The 19,759-nt window shown below is 38.4% G+C and overlaps 2 protein-coding genes and 2 non-coding genes across 4 annotated transcripts in view; 3 read left to right on the plus strand and 1 right to left on the minus strand.

Annotated features, from left to right (window-relative positions):
- Nucleotides 1-5,938: 5,938 nt before the first annotated feature.
- RPL5 (ribosomal protein L5) lies at nt 5,939-14,785 on the plus strand. Its single transcript, XM_053920067.1, has 8 exons — nt 5,939-6,057; nt 6,718-6,787; nt 6,876-6,991; nt 8,125-8,259; nt 9,533-9,735; nt 10,836-11,013; nt 14,059-14,147; nt 14,621-14,785. Exons 1-8 carry the CDS (start codon nt 6,055-6,057, stop codon nt 14,718-14,720), a joined length of 894 nt encoding a protein of 297 aa, XP_053776042.1. The 5' UTR covers nt 5,939-6,054; the 3' UTR covers nt 14,721-14,785.
- LOC112309474 (small nucleolar RNA SNORD21) lies at nt 10,668-10,763 on the plus strand. The gene has a single exon (XR_002975265.1). It is a non-coding gene; the product is annotated as a small nucleolar RNA SNORD21 (small nucleolar RNA).
- LOC112309415 (small nucleolar RNA SNORA66) lies at nt 14,233-14,365 on the plus strand. Its single transcript, XR_002975228.1, has one exon. It is a non-coding gene; the product is annotated as a small nucleolar RNA SNORA66 (small nucleolar RNA).
- A 927-nt stretch (nt 14,786-15,712) lies between the features above and the next one.
- The window catches only part of DIPK1A (divergent protein kinase domain 1A), a 118,976-nt gene continuing 114,929 nt past the window's right edge, over nt 15,713-19,759 (minus strand). The window contains exons 4-5 of the mRNA XM_024565280.3: nt 18,210-18,386; nt 15,713-17,002 (exon numbers count right to left, since the gene is read on the minus strand). Coding sequence (XP_024421048.1) covers nt 16,190-17,002; nt 18,210-18,386 — 990 coding nt within the window. The 3' untranslated portion in view covers nt 15,713-16,189. The remainder of the gene's footprint in view (nt 17,003-18,209; nt 18,387-19,759) is intronic.

Below are 19,759 nucleotides of genomic sequence, written 5' to 3' on the forward strand. Positions count from 1 at the left end.
AGATTTAATGCAATCCCCATCAAAATCCCAATGGCATTTTTCAAAGAATAGTACAAAAAAATCCTCAAAATTTTGTGAAATCATAAAACACCCCAAACAGCCAGACTAATACTGACAAAAAAAGAACCAAGCCAAAAGTATCACATTGCCTGACTTCAAATTATACTACTAAGCTACAATAATCAAAACAGTATGGTATTGGAAGAAAAGTAGACACACTGACCAGTGGAACATAACTGAGAGCTCCAAAATATACTCACACGTGTACAAGGAACTAATTTTTGACAAAGGAGCCAAAAACATGCAATGGAGAAAGGGAAGTCTCTTCAATAAATGGTGGTGAGAATATGGAAAGCCACAAGCAAAAGAATGAAACTAGACTATTATCTGACACCATACATAAAAATGAACTCAAAATGTTTTAAAGACTTGAATATAGGACCTTAAACTTAAAATACACACAAGAAAACATAAACTTATGGACCTTTGTCTCAGAGAGGTTTTTTGTGAACTTGACCCCAAAGACAAGGGAAGTAAAAGCACAAATCAATCAATAGGACTATATCAAACTAAAAAGCTTCTGCACAGCAAAACTAACCATCAACAAAACAAAAAGGCAACCACTCCATGGAAGAAGTTATTTGCAAAGGTTCTCTCTGATATCCTCCAATATCTCTAATATGCAAAACATATAAAGAACTCATAATACAACAACAACAAAACCAATTTAATTAAAAATGGGCACAGGACCTAAACAGGAATTTTTCTCAAGAAGACACACAGGTATCCTGGCTGGTAGCTCAGGTGCTTGGAGTGTTGTCCCAGTACACCAAGGCTGTGGGCTCCATCCCCTGCCAGGGCACATACAAGAAGCAACCAATGAATGCATAATAAATGCAATAACGACTTGGTATCTCTCTCTCTCTCTCTCTCTCTCTCTCTCTCTCCTCTTCCCCCTCCCCCCTTGCTTTCTCTCGCTAAAGTCAATAAAGATAAAAAAAAAGAAGACATACAGATGGCCAACACATATAGGAAAAGATGCTCAAATTCATTAGCAATAGAGGAAGTGCAAGTCAAAACCACAATAAGATACCACCTCACACCTGTTATAATGGCTATTATCAATGAGACAAGACATAAGTGTTGGAGAGGATGTAGTCAAAGGGGAATGCTTGTACACTGCTGGTGGGAATGTAAACTGGTACAGCCACTATAGAAAACAGTATGGACATTCCTCAGAAAATTAAGAATAGAGCTACAAGGTGACCCAGCATTCCCTCTTCTGGGTACCTACCTGAAAAAAATGGAAAATGTTTTTTTCATAAGAAAGTATGCGTCCCTACATTCAGTGCAGCACTACTCACAGCGGCCAGGACATGGAAACAACTAACGTGTCCTCCCATAGGTGACTGGATGAAGAAGATGTGGTACAGCCCTGGCCAGGTAGCTCAGTTGGTTAGAGCATCGCCCCGATGCACCAAGGTTGCAGATTCAATCCCCAGTCAGGGCACATACAAGAATCAACCAATGAATGCAAATATTTTTCTCCCTCTTCTTCTCTCTCTCTAAAATCAATAAATAAACTTTTTTCTTTTAAAGAAGTGGTACATATATAAATGGAATGCTACTGAGCCATCAGGAAAAATGAACCACTTGCCCTGACCAGTGTGGCTCAGTTAGTTGGGTGTTGTACTGCAAAGGGAAGGGTTGCTGGTTCAGTCTCCCCTTAGGGCACATGCAAGAGGCAACCTATCGATGCTTCTCACACTGATGTTTCTCTCCCTCTCTTTCTCCCTTCCTTCCTCTCTCTCTAAAAGTAAATAAATAAAATCTTTTAAAAAGAGGAAAAGATGAGACACTGCCTTTTGTGATGGATCTTGAGAGTACCATGCTAAGTGAAATACATTACATGGAAAAAGACAAGAACCATATGATTCACTCATAAGTGGGAAATAAACAGAAAGTAACAAGTGGAGACCAAACAAACTCATAGACACAGACAACAGTGTGCTGGCTACCAGACGGGGAGGTAGGGGCAGATGGTTGTAGAGGGTAAAGGGGGTCAAATATATGGTGATGGAAGAAGGCCAGAAACTGTATGCCTGAAACTTACATAACCAATACTCATTAATAACCAATGTTACCTCAATAAATTTAATTTAAATAAGTAAATAAATAAACCTAAAATTGATTTCTATAGAGATTGCTTCCTGAACCTGACATACCATTGTATAGTCTGATAGAAAAGACATTTGAACAAATTGAGCAACATATTGCTCTTTTTGTTCACTTTACCATACCCCAGCATTTAACTATTGGAAGACTAACAAAACCTGCATGAATATAGCTATTATTGTAAGAGAGAATGAAAACATCAATGCAAGTGACAGTGATTTATATGACAATATGAAATATCTAGTAATGGTGTCTGTGAAAGCGGTAATTTATTATATATGACACTGTTACATTTTTTTAATTTGATATGGAAAAATTATAGTTCATTTCCAAATTTAAGTATTGCTTTATGAATTTTATTTAAAATTCCAGTTTCTCTTGCTTCAGCACAGCAAAATTTCTCCTAAATGAAATTAATAAAAATTATTTAAGAATTACAATGACCAAAAAGTTTGTCCAATTTGGCATTACTAATTGTAGAACATAAATGATGTGGTATCTCGGTGATAACATAGAGGTTTCACTGAAATGAAGACATGAAAAAAAACTTTTATGAAAGAAATATATTATAATTTATGAATTGTGTATGTTTTTATCTTGTTAGTCATTCAGACATCAGTAGCCTGTGAACAGAACACTGAGACATAATCATAATTATTGTGGGGCTGTCCTTGATATTCTTTTGACTCTTGGGCCCCTAAAAACCATAGCTTTACACTTTTTTAAAAAAGAAACAAAGATTATTCTTTCACTGAAGGCTAATTTTTTTTCCTAGATAAAAAGTACAGGTTTAAAATGTTTTAAGTGTTTCTAAAGGATTAATATCAATAAAGGGGATTCAACTGTAAAGTAGTTCACCCTATTTGCTACCCTTGGTGAGTAATCATAAAGTAATGTAAAGCAAAAAGCAATTGCAAAGAAAAAACATTTTGAAATAACAAGATGCTTTTAGAGAATAATCATGAAAGTCAGAGGTTTCAATACAGAACCGGCTGATTAGAGCTGTAGGCAGATTCCTCACAATCAGAATACATGGGCAACTTCATAGAAGTCTTTTCATATTTGGTTGTTAAATCATCACTACCAGAACTAAAAGTTGCTGATTTATATTCTATTTATAATATATGTTTGACATATTTGATAAAACTGAGTTTACTTTCATTTCAAATAATAAAATATTTCCCATTCCACCAGGAATCAGTTTTATTTTTTTACTTTGAAATAATTTCAAAATTACAAGTTATTTGTAAGAGCAGTACAAAGAATTTCCATATACCCTTCTCCCAGATTCCCCATTGTTAACATTTTAACACATTTGCCTCATCATTTTTTTCTTTTTACACACACTTATGTTCTATATACATACATATATATGTAATTTTTGTTGTCATTTGTTGAGAGTAAATCAAGAAATAATGCCCATTACTCCCAAAGAGCTCAGAGTGCATTTCCTAAAGAGCACTCTCATATACAACCGTAGTGTATCTAACAAAATAAAATTTACATTGATTGATTACTACCATCTAATCCACAGACTCCATTCAGACTTCACCGACTGTGCTGAGAATGTCCTTTGCACAAAAGAAATAAAAAGCCTTCCTTTTTCTCACTTTCCCCTCTTGTCTAGGATGCATCTGGGATCACACATTGTATGCAGCTGTCGTGTCACTTTGGTCTCTTTCAATCTGGAATGTTTCTTTTGTCTTTCCTTATCTATCATGATTGTGTCATTTTTGGAAGAGCACTGAACAGTTACGTTGTATAGTGTTCCTCAATTTGAGTTTGTATGCAGATTCATCATGCATCAGATTAGACAGTTAAATCATGTAATTAGATTAGCTTATATAAATTTGGCACAAAATGTTTCTGTGTTCTTCTCAGTATTTCATATCAGGAGGAACACAAAGTTCACTTGCCCCACTACTGGTGATTTTTAACTTTTACCTTGAACAAGATTAGTTGGTCGAGGGTGCTAGACAAGTCTCCCCTGGCTCCCGGTGTCACCAACCGCACAGGCCGAGCCAACCATGCTAGGCACCAACCCCCAGCTGCAACCACAGGGAATAGATATACATATTTTAAATGTTTTTGTTATAAATAATTATAAGGTATGAAGAAGCAGGTTAAGAAAAATAAAACATTTAATTCAACAATGGGTTAGCTTGCTTCATAACTTCTAAATATTCAGATGAAGGGTGTGTGGGCCTTCCCATGTACTCTTGCCCCAAAACATGCAAAAGTTAGGGGTGAGCCCATTTCCATATAGCCTTTCCTCCCTGATGCCTCCACCTTCAGTGTAAGCAGCGCCTGACCAAGACATGTGGCACCTATCATAGGTAATAATTTGATGAATCACCAAAATAAAGGCCTTTCAATATTATATAAATACAAATTGCATGTCTCTTTCTTTGCTCTTCCAAAAGCCCCTCAACAAAGATAGAACCATACTTGCCTTTGAGGAGTGTTTCAACATTTCTCCTTGATGGCTCTGTTGCCATTGGCCAGAATGGACTCAATGTACATTTTTCTGGTTTTATGAGTTACAAATTGAAACCAGAGTAAACTGGCATAATTATGATTTGTTCTAGTAGCAGTTTTTTGGAACCACTTAACCTTGTCATCTTGTTTGGCAGATCTTCTTCCCAGCTCTGATGGTGAGCAGTTGACACACTGATTCTTTCCTGCTAGATTAAAATCGTGCACACCCATCTCACAAGAGCGAGCGTAAATCACTGGAGGATGGGCCACAGAGTTAACATTCATTGTGAGGATGCCATTATTTTAAATTGCTGTGCCGGTCTTCTTTTCCTAGTACGTAGTTAATCCAGTATTGGGCAAAATGGGATTTGTTTTCTACTTTCCTGATACTTCTTGATTTGAATAAGACTTAAGCCAAATTTAAAAGGCAGGTTCCCACTCCCCAAACCAGCAGGTTTGATTCAGAAGAGGTATCATATATTCATAGGCCTGCATTTTAACTAGTACCCAAATAAGTCCCATGTGATAGTCCAAATACCACCTTTAAAATACTGTTAGGTAAGGGAATACTTTCTCTTGAGGTGCTATTTTTGTTTGTTAAGTTGGTTGGTTCTCCTCAGTCTCCATGTGGAGAATAGGACAATTACTTATTACGATTAGTTTTAAAAGAATGAATTAAAAAAGACTTAAACAGAAAAACAGTTAAGCTGACTAGATATGAAGGATGGAGGGAGGGAAAGGAGTGAGGTGGCCAGGAATCAGGGAAGGCGATGGAAGTAAAGAGGCAGGAAGGAGAGAGCAGTTCCTTTACCATTTTACTGAATGTCAGCACCGTGTTAGGTGCTTGAGATTCACAAGTTTACAATCCAGGGCGGGCCGAAGCCGGTAGGAAGGCTGAAGAAGGGCTCCTAACCCAGCTTGGAGCGCTAAGGCTTCCTGGGAGGACTCTGTTCCAGACCGGGATGAAGAGTAGTTGAGGAGGCAGAGTCTCAGAGGGGGCAAAGAGCTCCAGGGCAAATTATTTCTATTTAGTTTTTAAACTTTTTTCCTGCTTACAAAGTAATACATGTTATGAAAGAACTTCTTAGCCCATAAAAGTGAAAGCCTCCCATAGGTAATCCTCCCTATTACTGCTTCGTCCGTCGCAGTGGGATCCTCATCAACCAGGAGCATTATGGATTTGCTGCAACAAGAGGAAGGCCCGCGTGGGTCCTCCTACCAGCAGGAGGCGGCAAGCCGCACGTCTAACAGCAAGAGGATCTCTCTTCTACACGTCGCCGGCGTGATCGCAGGCGCTACATACTGCGCCTGCGCACGGGCTGCGGCCTTTTCCCCCTACCGGAGCTCTGCTGGCCTTGTGGGTCTGTGGCAGGCTGTGGACGTGGGTTTTTCATCCGCAGGATGGTGAGTGGGTATCCCGATCTCGGGATTACAGATGGATGGGAGTTCCGTCCCGTTGCCCTAATGCCAGCCTACGGTTGGTGTCGCGCGGCCCAGGGTTCGGATGGCATTAGATTGCAGGCTCTGCCCTGGTCGGGCTGCGGCTCCCAGCGTGGCCTTAATGGCTGCCGCCCGGCGCGCAGGCTTGAGGGGAAAGGGACTGGGGGAGAGAAAAAGCTGAGGCACGCATTGAGGGTGGGGGGTGCGGTGAGTTGAGTAGCCAAGCTGCGGGAGCAGTGCCGGCTCGTCCGAGGGGGCCCCGTCAGGCGGCCGCGCTGCGGAGCTTGCATTGGTCGGTCTCGGGCTAGCTGGGGGATGCCCAGTGGAGCCGGGCTGCGGCTCCTCGCACCCGGCTCCACGCCTGGCTGCTTCTGGCTTTTCCGGGAGGGCGGCGGCTGCTTTAGAAAGCTCGTATCGTCGGTCTGTCCAAGTGGCCTCTCAGTCTTGACAGATGGGAAGTACAAAAAGTGATTCTTGACCCCAGATGGTTTGAGAAAGGCTGGACTCTACAAAAGTGACAGTTGTCTAGATTCGCTTTTGAAATTCAAATGTTAGTTTGTTACATCTCAGATGTCAAAAGTATCATAGTCTAAAACATTTAATGATGTTCTTTTTTTCTTAAAGGGGTTTGTAAAAGTTGTCAAAAATAAGGCCTACTTCAAGAGATACCAAGTGAAATTTAGAAGACGACGAGGTACGGTCGGGTTTTCATGTTGACAATATTAAAGGAATCTGCTTTGCAGTGGAGAAGACTTTCCTTTTTCTTTTTTCTTTTTTTCCAGAGGGTAAAACTGATTACTATGCCCGGAAACGCTTGGTAATTCAGGATAAAAATAAGTACAACACACCCAAATACAGGATGATAGTTCGTGTAACCAACAGAGATATCATCTGTCAGGTAAGTTGCATTCCGGACATAGGCCATGATGGTAGACCCCCTGCCCCCTATCTCACGGGGCCAGAGAAGTTGTACTTGGGAAATAAAACAGGTGTGTGGGTTAGAAGGTCCACCAAGTGTGGGGCCTGGCATGCCAAAAACATTGGTTTTTTTTTCCTTTTTGTGGGTCTTAAATTGGTTCTTTTAAAAAATACTCTGAAGATCAGCTGTTTTAGACAATCCTGATCCAGTTTAACCCCATTTATGTTTTAATAGGGGAAAAAGAGGATTAAAGAAATTTATGGTATTACCACCATTTTGTGGGGATGGATGGGGTGGGAGGATAAATTTGATACCGAGTAGAAGGTTCCTGCCCCTTCCAACTCCAGTGCAGTGGTAGGATTTGCCGTGGACTGTGTCCTGGCGTTGGCTGTCTGGCCTTAGATGCCACATATCCACCCCGCTTTGAAGGGAGGTGGGGGTCGTTGTGAAGATTAAATTAGCCTCAAGATGTTCTTATTACTGCTTATTGTTTGAAATAGGTTGTAACTGTCCTATGTGAAGTTGTCTTACACATCAAAGGTCTCCAGAAAGTGGGAGTATGCTCCCAGAAGATAATGTTCTGGAATTTTACAACGAGGGAAAATTTTTTTGAGATTTTCTGGGTCTTTGCATGCAAGAGGCAGGTGTGCCAGTTTTCTGGGCCAGCTAATTTGTGGTTGAGAAGGCAATGTCTTCCTCTGCCTGCGTACAGACAACTAAACACTATGTCTGAAACATTGTTGGACTTAAAATATGCTTAGTTCAAAAGATGTTTGAAATAATTGGGAATTCTTTTGCCTTTTTAAAGTGCCTCTAATTCCCAGCTAAGTCTTTTTAGTATTTAGAAGTAAGGAACTACAGTGTAATTTATTTCAAAGGCATTTTACTATTCAGCGTCCCTGTGGTGATTTTAGCCTGACGTACTGTGACATATTTATAGACTCATAAATGTACCTGCTATACTGAGTCAAACCATAAACTTCTTCGAGTTGAGTGGGTTTAACAAAGATAGATTTTAAGTGATGCAGATCTATGTGAAGTTCTTCGAAAACAAAGTCACTTTCGACAAACAGTGAAAGCACATCGCTAACCTGGTTTTTCTCTTACCATAGATTGCTTATGCTCGTATAGAAGGAGATATGATAGTTTGTGCAGCGTATGCTCATGAACTCCCAAAGTATGGTGTGAAGGTCGGCCTGACAAATTATGCTGCAGCATACTGTACTGGCCTGCTGCTGGCCCGCAGGGTATGTACAGGATTACTTTAATTGGTGTTGTTTTGGAATTAGCTCATTGTTTGAAGTTGTCTGAAACATACTCGTGTGTGGATAAGATAACTTCAGCTCTCGCATCAAGAGAGTTCCTGATAGTAACGTGTGGCTTACGAGGGCATCATTAGGAAAGATGATTTTATAAACACAGGGTTTGAGACAGCAGTGCATTTTCTAATAATTTGGGTAAGCAGTTTTCCTGTTTTCTGCCCTGTTAGTTATATTGAGACCAATAGAATTTTCTGCCGTGATATCTGTAATCTGTGCTGATAATGGTAGCCAGCGGTCACATGTGGTTGTTGAGCACTTGAAGTGTCTAGTGCTACTGATGAACTGAATTCTTAACTTTGAATAGTCACTTGTGGCTCCTTAGTGGCTACCTTATTGGACAGATCTACTCAGAAATGACCTTGTGACCATAAGCATGCATTAAAAATGTAGACTGCTCCTGATTTTCAGAATCTCTTAATGAGATGTCCAAGTGACTTATATGCATGTTAAAATTGAAGAAGCAACGTCTTAAACTTGGGGGGGAGTGTTTTAATCATCTTTGCCTCTGGGTGGCAGTATTTTCTGTGATACGCATAAAAGATGAAAGTGTGACTTGGCCTTATTTTTTTCTCAGTTAGTGGCCTTGTTTTGCAGTGGAATTATTAAGCATACATCATTGTTGGGGACCTACATTTTCACTGCTTATAAACATGTTTGAGTGGCAGTGGAGAACTTTGTCATTCTATGAGAGCAACTTGGTGCAAAGGCTCTGCTTGCGAAACCATAGCTAGGTGATGCGTATAGAGGAGTTGCCCATAATAACATAGTGTAGTTAGAGACAGAGCCACAAAAGATGTTTTCAGCCCAGGATCCTACTCAAAACTACATGAGATAACATTTAATATTTGGTCGTTGAATTAGTGCCAAATGAAACCAAGTAAAAAAGTTCTTAAATAAGATTACTCAGTCTTATATAAGAACCAAATTTATGTGCCTCCTAATTAATTGCTGCATAAATCAAATATGGACATGTAGCAGATTAAGAAGCTGTTGAATAAAGTCGATACAGCTGGTGAAATTGAATGAAATTTCTTTTTGTGGCATTTAAAAATTGATATTTAAAAGTAGATTGGGATTAAAGGGTAAGTAAATTGGAAGGAATTGTTTTTTGTTAGAGGTCATAAAAGTTGTGACTTGATGTTATTAGAGTTATTTGAATATATTTGGACAGATATTATACTGGCTTCTTTGTTAATAGCTTCTCAATAGGTTTGGCATGGACAAAATATATGAAGGCCAAGTGGAGGTGACGGGAGATGAATACAATGTGGAAAGCATTGATGGTCAACCGGGTGCCTTCACCTGCTATTTGGATGCAGGACTTGCCAGAACTACTACTGGAAATAAAGTGTTTGGGGCCCTGAAGGGAGCTGTGGATGGAGGCTTGTCTATTCCTCACAGGTAATAAGTATTCAAGACCTCATTGCCTGGACTGCAGTACTTCGTTCGCCGTTTCTAACCAGTTGGATTGTGGAAATTACTGAATTAATTAAAAGTAATAATAGCTATCATTATGTGCCTGTTGTATGCTAGATGCTCTGCAAAAGGAACCTGGCAGGGCAGAAAGGAATTTGTAATGTAATTTTCAAGTGAAGAAATTGGGATTGAGAGGTAAATGAGTTGTCCAAGGTTTTGGATCCAATAAGTGGAAGAGCCAGGGTTGAAACCACTACCTTTTCGGTGTAGCTTGGCTTTGGCTAGAAATGAGCAAATTGATTTCACCACCACTTCCTCTTCCCTTTCAATGCATTTTCTTTTTTTCATTCAGAAAGAAAATGGCTTTACTAATGGAAAAAAAGTGGACTCTAGAAAAAGTTTGAGGAAAAAGGCTTAAAACATTTCTAAACTTTCAACTGGAAATAAGATTGTAGGCCGTTCTTAGAAGCTAAGTAGGTTTTAATTTGGTTGTTCCTTTAGTTTGAAATAACGATTTTTGTTATTGTTGTATAGATACATCTTAAAGTGATTTATTAGCTTCTTACGAATATTTTAGTGGTTGGTGATTTAACCCCCCAAAAATTCTATGTATATATGTACATATATATTTATAAGCCTGTAAAATGTAACCTAACTGGAACATGCTCTTACAGTGTGGGGGAGGGGTTTTCATTTGTTTTTGAGGATCTGCAGCTCTTTTGAGGAGGCATCTCTGTGACTCTTACGTGCCCTAAGACACCACTAAGAAATTGCAGGATTTGGGGGGAGCAGTTTTGAAACTCTTTTCTATAATAATAATGAGAACTAATGTTATAATAGAGAAAACCTTGGTTCACTTAATGGTTTTTAAAGGTACTTGAGGCATGATTTTCTACTCTGGAATTCAGAGATTAGCTGCTGCATGATGATATCCCACCAACTGAGCAGTCAGTAGTTGGTCCTTTGGTTGCATATGATGCAATTAATTGTTTCAAGACGGGACTGATGGCAGCTACTGAAATGAATTCCTGTTAATGAACAGATTTCAATTGGTGTGTACTAAAATATGGAAAACTTTATTTTAGTACCAAACGATTCCCTGGGTATGATTCAGAAAGCAAGGAATTCAATGCGGAAGTGCATCGGAAGCATATCATGGGTCAGAATGTGGCAGATTATATGCGCTACCTAATGGAAGAAGATGAAGATGCTTATAAGAAACAATTCTCTCAATACATAAAGAACAATGTGACTCCAGACATGGTAAAAATTTTATATGAAACTGGGTTTACTGTTTGTGTTTTGGTGGGTACATTATAGAGTTTTATTTTAGGTGAACGGTTAAAAGTTGAATGTGGGTATGTGCATAGGTATAGACAGACTCATAAGCTGCCCTTGGCTTAAAATGAAATGGCATAAACCCAGAGTAGGTTAAAGGATGACGTAGTATAATGAACTAGACTCATCAGCATGCTTCCAGGAATCTTTTAGATGCTGAACGATGGCAGGTTTTAAGCATCCAAATCTAAAGCCTTTAGTGGCTTTTATGCACTTGGCTGTTCTGTATTTCAACATTTCGATCCTGTGGTCATAGTTATAATCTACCCTGTCTGCTTTGAGGTGCTAGTTATTAAACTTCATTCATTTTGACACCATGGGGAAGAAAGGTTCTTTCTTCATAGCCAACAAGTGCTATGCTCTGGACTTCCTGAATGTCTCAGGCATACACACAGAAAAGATGTACAGATTCTAACATTAGTTCTGCATGATGCTGAAGTAGTTAAGGGAAACAGTATTTGCAAAAGTGAGTTTAATGTTGGAAAATTGATCATCCCTAAATTTGAGTCTCCAGGGCTATCTCTGTGAACACTTTGGAGTAATTGATGATAGCACCAGTTTTGAAATTGTAGTGAAAAGTGTAGGAAAATCACTGATTACTGTAAAGCTATTACAAATATAAACGGATGGGTTATGTATTAAGTAATTGTTTTCTGTTTGTGCATGGTTTCTATTTTTGGCATAGCTTTGGTTATGAAATTATTTTTAAAATAGTTATTGTGAAACGATTTCTTTGTTATTTGTATGCTTTGTACAATACATAGTCTAGGGCAGGAGAAACACACAGGTTGAGTTTTGAACTAGGAAAATGGTAGTTTTATATTACCTATGTAGAAGCATCTACTTATACAGGAGTACATTCCCTTAGATTACTACTGATACTGTCCTCATTCACCCTGCTAACAAGGTCTTTTCTTGACTGATTCTACTTGACCTAACAAAATTTTTCTTCCTAAACGATTTCTTGGCTCTTGTCATGTCATACATGCTCAGGACATTCTAAACTCTCAGTCTGTGTTTTCAGACGTCTACTTCCTAATGCTTTCCTGTATAGATTCCGTGCTTCGGCCAGAACCACTTTTAGGCTATTGTACTTTCCAGCTAGCGCCTTTATTTTATCTTTGGAAGCATCTTTCCTTATGCATATATACTGAAGTCCTATGCAGACACCTGGTATGTCTCCAACAGGAAGTGGTCTTTACCTAAATTCAGTGTCTACATGTGAAGTGATCAGATGGGTTTGTTAAATATAGTGCAGAGCTGTAATAGAGTGCTAAAAGAGGTAGAGAAGTTACCTTTCAAAGGAATTCAGGTAGTTCAGGTAACATGTAATGAAAATTTTTGTTTTCTTTCCCTAAGTTTTACACAAATGCGTGTAGTAATCTCCACATTGAATAATTTTAAAGACCCGGATTTCCTGGCTCATTCTTTAGGGGGGCTGTCATTCTTACTGGTTTTGATAATGAACACTCAGGCATTTTATAACTGCTCTTCATGATGATCTTGCACAGGACCAAGTCATTTACAGTTGACTCTTAAACAATGTGGGGATTAGAGGCACCAGCCCCTTGGGTGTGTGCACAGTCAAAAGTCCGTATAAAACCTTTGACTCCCCCAAAACTTTGCTGCAGCTGCCCCCTGTGGATCGAAAATAAATTTGTTGATTCACAGATGGGAAAGTTGGGGATATTGAGAGCCAACTGTATATTGATTGAAAAAAATCTATGTGTAGGTGGACCTGCGTATTTCAAACCTGTATTGTTCAAGGGTTGAGGGCGGTAATTGAAACAATACAGAGAGTTGCAACATTGGGTTTTTTTGATATGTTTTAGAACAAAATTTTCTTTAAGATAACTAATTGGCTGGCCTTTCAGGGTATTCTAGAGAAATTCTGACCTTTCTGGTTCCAGAAGCCTAATATTACTGCCAGAAACTAGTGACTCGTACTAGTAGTTGATATAAGAGGTCCCTGGTATATGATACTGGAAATGGCTTTGAAAGAACTATCAGATATCAATGGAAAATGTAAATCTGGGGAATGTGAGAGGACAAAAAAACTTGGCAATTGCTACTTTGGCTTCTTTTTTTTTTTAAGATTTTATTTTCAGGGTGGGGGAGGGAGAGAAACATCAATGTGCAAGAGAAACAGCAGTTTGTTGCCTCTCACATGCCCCTAACCAGGGACCTGGCCCATGACCTAGGCATGTGCCCTGAGCCTTGAACTGGTGACTTTTTGGTTCACAGGCCGGTGCTCAGTCCACTGAGCCACACCAGCCAGGGCTCATAAACTCTTTTTTAAAAATTTATTTAATTTGAGAGAGAAACATTGATTTGTTCCACTTATGCATTCATTGGTTGATTCTTTTATGTGCCCCGACCAAGGATTGAACCTGCAATCTTGGCATATTGGCATGATGCTCTAACCAATTAAGCTACCCAGCCAGGGCAGCCCCATACACTCGATCTTTTTATTTTTAATTGGAGTGACATTGGTTAATAAAATTATATAGGTTTGAGGTATATAATTCTACAATACATCATCTGTGTATTTACCATCCCAACACTCAATCTCAACATCTTACAAACTTTTGGCATGTATCCTCCCTTAAATGAAAGAATTTAGGTCAGGCAGCAATTTAAATGAGCATAAAATGTATTTCTACAGAAATCAATTTGCTCTAAGCTTGAAGGACTTAAAAAATACAACCAAGGTCCTCAAAAATGCCTGCAAATTTCTCTTCAAGAAAATATGAATAATGTCAACTCACATTTCCTATGATAAAAATTGGGAATTTCTTAGGAAAAGAAATTTAGAAATTTAAGCACATACCAGCACTGACCCAGTTGAGTGCCTTTTGAGAATCTGGCTTAGAAAGACAAGATTGATCAAGTAATAGATTGCAGTCTGTTGTATTATTGTTTAGGGCATATGAAATGAAACCAAGTACTGTTTGCTTTGCTTTGTTTCAGATGGAGGACATGTATAAGAAGGCTCATGCTGCCATACGAGAGAATCCAGTCTATGAGAAGAAACCTAAGAAAGAAGTTAAAAAGAAGAGGTATGCATCTTACTGTTGTCATTTCAAGGGAGAGAGTTGGCAGGGGTTCCCCACCTTGTTTCATCTCACTCAGACTCTGAGTCAAGTGCAAACTCGATCACTGACTCTGCATGATGTTGCAGAAGTGAAGGGAACCAGGTTTGCTAAAGTAATTGTGGTGATAGAAATGTATTGGCCTCAGAAGCTACTGAGGTGGTCCATTCTATCCTAGGACAGTGTAACTACCAGTTACTGCTAATACTGAACAATTCTAAACATTGTACTAACATGTTTATTTGACTTTTGGCACTGTGGTATAAGAACAGTATCACAAAAGTTGGGGTTTGGGAAACTTAGCTTAACATCATAAATAAGTACATGTATTAGAAATCTTACTATAAAGTTTCTGTCTTTTTCAATCCAAGTTAAATATTTTCTATGCTCATTAGTTGTGGTTTTTAAACATAACAACTCCTGTCTCTTTTGTTTTATAGGTGGAATCGTCCCAAAATGTCTCTTGCCCAAAAGAAAGATCGGGTAGCCCAGAAGAAAGCAAGCTTCCTCAGAGCTCAGGAACGGGCTGCTGAGAGCTAATAAACCAAACCACAATTTTCTATGAAGATTTTTCAGATAAAGATAATAAACTTATTGAACAAGCAGCTATTTCTGTGTTAAGCTCTTGTAAGTAAAACTGTAGGAAATACCCTGAATTGACAGTATTTTTCTTCAAGAAACAAGTATAGCTTTTTCCAGAAAAATATGTCTTGCATATTGACTCAAAAGTTCACACCTGTTTCTTGGGCTTCTATTCTCTCTGAAATGAGTTATCCCTCACATTGCATGATGTACAGCTCTACCTTAAAAGTCTGGCAAACAACATAGCCATCTCCCACTAGGAAGTACTTCCTTCATTCATTTATTGTAACCAGATGATTAGTGGGAAGAACAGTTTAAATTAAACAAAACTGGTGCTAATCCATGGCTTTAATTTTTGAGAGAAAGCTGTCCAATGAAGGTCACATAACTAAGATACTTCGATCAGGTGAAATCTTGGAGCAGAAAATAACTGGGTCTTTTCTCTAAAAGGTGTTTCATTTTATGGAGATGTGGAAAGATACATCCCAGATCTCAACAAACATGAAAATCAGGAGAGGAGTAAGTCTTTGTACATCTAGTTTACATGACAAAATATTAGCTGGATAAACTTACATGCCTCTAAAAATAGCCCTTTGTCCAATAGGAAATACAGGTTGTAAATACCAAATTTAAAAAGTTCTGACTTTTAGAGTCCTCTTAATGTGTCACTTCTCCATAACTCAAAAATTCAAGATACTTGGGTCTGGCCTTAAGATGATCATTTTTGAAGGACTCAGTTGGCTGGGTGGTGACAGGATGAACCATTTGAATCTAAGATGGAAAGTTCATCCATTTTCTAAAAGTGGCAATTACATGTTGCTAAGAATACTTGATTTTGAATATTAGAGGCTCAGGAAGAGCCTCTCAACATTCTGAAGCCACACAGTATGGTGTCTGAGTTGAAATGTGTTTCAAGTTTGTAATACAACAAAGCATACTATTAATATCTGTTTATAAATGAGTAATTTTAATTCATCTGTTGCTTATGTTAATGTGCAAACTTTACCATGCTAAGACATTAGTAAATTTACGTATAAATTTTAAACAGCAGCTTCAATGCAAACAATGTTTCCAGCAGTGGTATTTTGGCTAACATAAATCTACAAAATACTCTCACTGTTGATGTTTACGGAATGAGGCTTCACAGCATTATTTTCAGTCAGTCAAAATAGTTACACAGTGAATGTACTGGGAAATGTACCAGGGCTTCTGATAGAGCAGGAAAAATCTTTCTGGGCCTATCGATCCTATCTATACCTCCTGCCATTGCTTCAGCAATTGACATATTTTAAGATGATGGCTTCTTAGGACCAGGGGAAAGGAATTGTGTGTGACTGGCAAGGATTTGAATCAGAAGCCACTTTTTAAAATGCTTAAAATTTTCTAAAGTGTTAAGTTTCCCACAATGGTCACAATGTGAAAATGAACTAAGAGTCATTTGTGTAGGAAATTTTCTTCCACAGTAAGGTTTTTAGGTTATTCAGTATCAAGGAATGTTCCATTTCCATTTGATTTGCTGTGACTTTGAGAGCAATACAAGAATAAAGTTGCTTTTCTAGTTCTTCACGAATCTCACTTGGAGCCCCGCGCAGTAGGTAGTCTTTGAGTAACTGACAGGCCTTTGCCAGGTTTGGTTGTATCACTTCTGAAGTGCACTTCATTGTACTCTGATCACAGCTGGTTCGACAGTCCGTGCCGTAGACACAGTCCAGGTCAGACTCACAGTGACGATCCTTTATAAGTTCTTTCAGGTTTGTCTCTGGCACAATTTTTCTCATGTCCACCATTTTCAAATCATACTTGTCATTATATCCTAGGTTTTTGGCACTAGTATCACACATGAGGAAGTTTCCATAGGGGCCGTGGAAAACATCTTCCACGAATTCTAGTAGTCCGATGGCTATTTTAGCCTTTCTGGGCCACGATGGTGTGAACAACTGATCCATGCTTCTTCTGAACCCAGATGGAATAAAAAGTTCAATGACCCATGGAAGGCTTATTCCATAAAGAGAGGTATATTCAACACTTTCCATGACATAGAGATCACCACAGAATCCCATTAACTTGGGGGTATGTTCTTTATCTTGAAGTATCACCATGAGAAGAAACTCATTTAACTGAAGAAGTGCCCATGCTGACTTTGCTTCTCCCAAGGAAACCTGGCCATCTTTGTCTCCATCAGCCACTGTCAAGATGAGATTAACCAGTTCAGAGAGATTTCCCTGGTCACCCAATTTCGCCTGTAAAGATAAGATTTAGCTAATTAAACAGCAGGAATGAGAAATATACTAATTTCCTTTATGGTGATTATTGCCATGCTAAGTAATCTTGCTACTGAATCCTTAAGGTAACTTAAAATATCTTCAAATATTTATGAAGCTCGCTAAGTTAGAACTATGTTTTTATCTGTCCTCACCTGAGGATGTTTGTTGACAGTGGGGGGCGAAGGTGGGGGGGGGAGGATGGAGGGGAGGAGTGTGTGTGGGCGGGGGGGGGGGGGGGGGAGGGGAGGAGAAATATCTATTGGGTGCCTCCTGCAAAGCCACACACACCCCAACCTGGGATCAAACATGCAATCTTAGGTATGCGCCTGGACCAGGGATTGAACCTTTTGGTGCATGGGACAGTGCTGCAACCAATTGAGCCCCTGGCCAGGGCAGAACTATGTTTTATGTAATTGCAGTAAAACTTGGCTAAGCCTGCTCGTTAAGAAATGGCCACCCTAAGTCACATAGCCCTCACACTCTGCATAAATACAGCTAACCGAGACACTATGTGGTTATTTTGTCTTATTCATACATTTACTTGTAAAATTACAGTGTAATATGTTCATATTCAGTTATAAGAAGAGTCAACTGAAAGTTATTTTCCATTGTATAGTTATCACATCAACATAATTATTTTGTTTAAGTTCCATTGTTCCAATACTGAAGGTTGAAAAGTATTTCCCTGTGAAGTTTCTCTGGGATAAAAGAGTCTGAAAATGTAAACTGTCCAGAGAAAAAAAGATTATAAGTGAAAATATATGAGCAATAACAATGAGAAAGAAAGATTCTTTCTAAAACTAATTATTTTCATCTTTTAATATTTCTAGTTAATTTCTGCATGAGTTTTTCTTTAAATTTTTAAAAAATAATTTGCAAATCAGGGTGTACTAATTTTATTTCACCTTAAAAAAAACCATTAGTTACAATATCAAACTATAAAGCAGCCTACTTATTTAATGAACTTCCCTCTCATACCTGGACATTTTTAGCTATTATGTTAAAATAAACATCTTCCATGCATTTTTTTTTTCTTTACTTTGTTGAATTATTTCTCTCAAGACAGAGGCCCTGACAGAGGTCAAAGAATAGCAACATTTTTGTGGTTTAAAATAAGGTCCTGTCAATTCATCCAGAAGAGTGTACCACTTCACACTGGCAACACGTGAATGGATATACTTACTTTAAAGAGACTGTAGACCATTTCTTTGAATTTCTGTACAGTAGTTCCCCTAGTTGGTTTATCAAATAACACTATTTCTTTTCTTGGTTCCAGTTCAGTTCCAAAATCAAGGTGAAGTGCTTGTTCCATTTGACATTTCACAACCCCTGGTAGATTATCCCAAATCCCTAAATACATCTAAGTGAAAAAGAATGGCAAGTTATACTGTGGGCATATTTGCAGCGTCCTCCCCCTCCAAACACACACATAAACAAGCACCAGAGCACTGAGATTGTGACTTTCTTTTTGAATAGCAAACTGAAATCATACTCTAAAGCTTTTTCCTTAATTTTTTTAAAATTATAGAAGTAATATATGCCTATATATATATATTTTTTTTTACCATAACCATCAATTTTATTTTTTCATTTTTGTTATTGTGGTAAAACTACAAAACCATACAATTTGCCATTTTAACCATTTTTAGTGTACAGTGCAGTGGTATAACGTCAACGAAGTTTTGCTACCATCACCACCATCCTTTCCAGCAGAAACCATACCCATTAAACAGTAACTCCTTGTTACCCCTTTCCTTCCAGCCCCTGGCATCGCCATTCTACTTTCTGTCTGTATGATTTTGACTACTCACATAAACGGAATCACACAGAATTTGTCTTTTTGTGACTGCCTTATTACACTTAGCATTATGTACTTAAGGTTCATCCATGCTATAGCAGGTCAGAATTTCCTTCCTTTTTAAAGTTGAACAATATTCCATTGTAAAAATAATATTTTGCATTTCCATTCATCTGCCAATGGACACTTGGGATGCTTCCATGTTTTAGCTACTGTGAATAATGTTGACATAAACACAGGTGTCAAATATCTCTTCAGGACCCTGCTTTCGATTCTTTTAGGTATATACTCAGAAATGGAACTGCTGGATAATAAGGTCATTCTATTTATTTTTCCCAGGAACTGCCATACCATTTTCTGCAATGGCTGCCACTCTCGTTCTGTTGACAAGTCCTTTCCCTATTGAATATTCTCAGCACCTTTGTCAAAAATCATTTGGTCATATATGTGAGGGCTTTTTCTCTATTCCATTCCATTGGTTTATATGTCAGTCTTGATTCCAGTAACACTCATTTAATTACTGTAGCTTTATAGTAAGATTTGAAATGACGAGTGTGAGTCCTCCAGCTTTGTACTTCTTTTCCATATTGTTTTGGCTATTCAGGGTCCCTTGAGATGTCATATGAATTTTAGAACAGGTGTTTCTATTTCTGCAAAAATTGCCATTGGGATTTTGATAGGGATTGCATTACTTTGGAAATCACTTTGGGTAATATTAACAACTTAATATTCAGTATTCCAACTCATTAACGTGGGGTGTGTCCATTTGTTTGTTGTTAATTTCTTTCAGAAGTTTTCATTGTGCAAGTTTTTCACTTCCCTGGTTAACTTAATTAGTAAGTATTCTTTTGGGTGCTATGTAAATAGAATGATTTTCTTAATTGCCTTTTTGGATTGTTCATTGTTAGTGCATAGAAATGCAGCTGGGTTTGTGT

This window comes from Desmodus rotundus, chromosome 3, assembly GCF_022682495.2.
Source record: "Desmodus rotundus isolate HL8 chromosome 3, HLdesRot8A.1, whole genome shotgun sequence".
NCBI classification, from domain to species: Eukaryota; Metazoa; Chordata; class Mammalia; order Chiroptera; family Phyllostomidae; genus Desmodus; species Desmodus rotundus.

Bases quoted from the DNA above. Each gene is read 5' to 3' on its own strand.
- RPL5 (XM_053920067.1), top strand. The intron at 6,992-8,124 runs GTAAGTTGCATT...CTCTTACCATAG, and splicing joins ACAGAGATATCATCTGTCAG to ATTGCTTATGCTCGTATAGA. The intron at 9,736-10,835 runs GTAATAAGTATT...ACTTTATTTTAG, and splicing joins GGCTTGTCTATTCCTCACAG to TACCAAACGATTCCCTGGGT.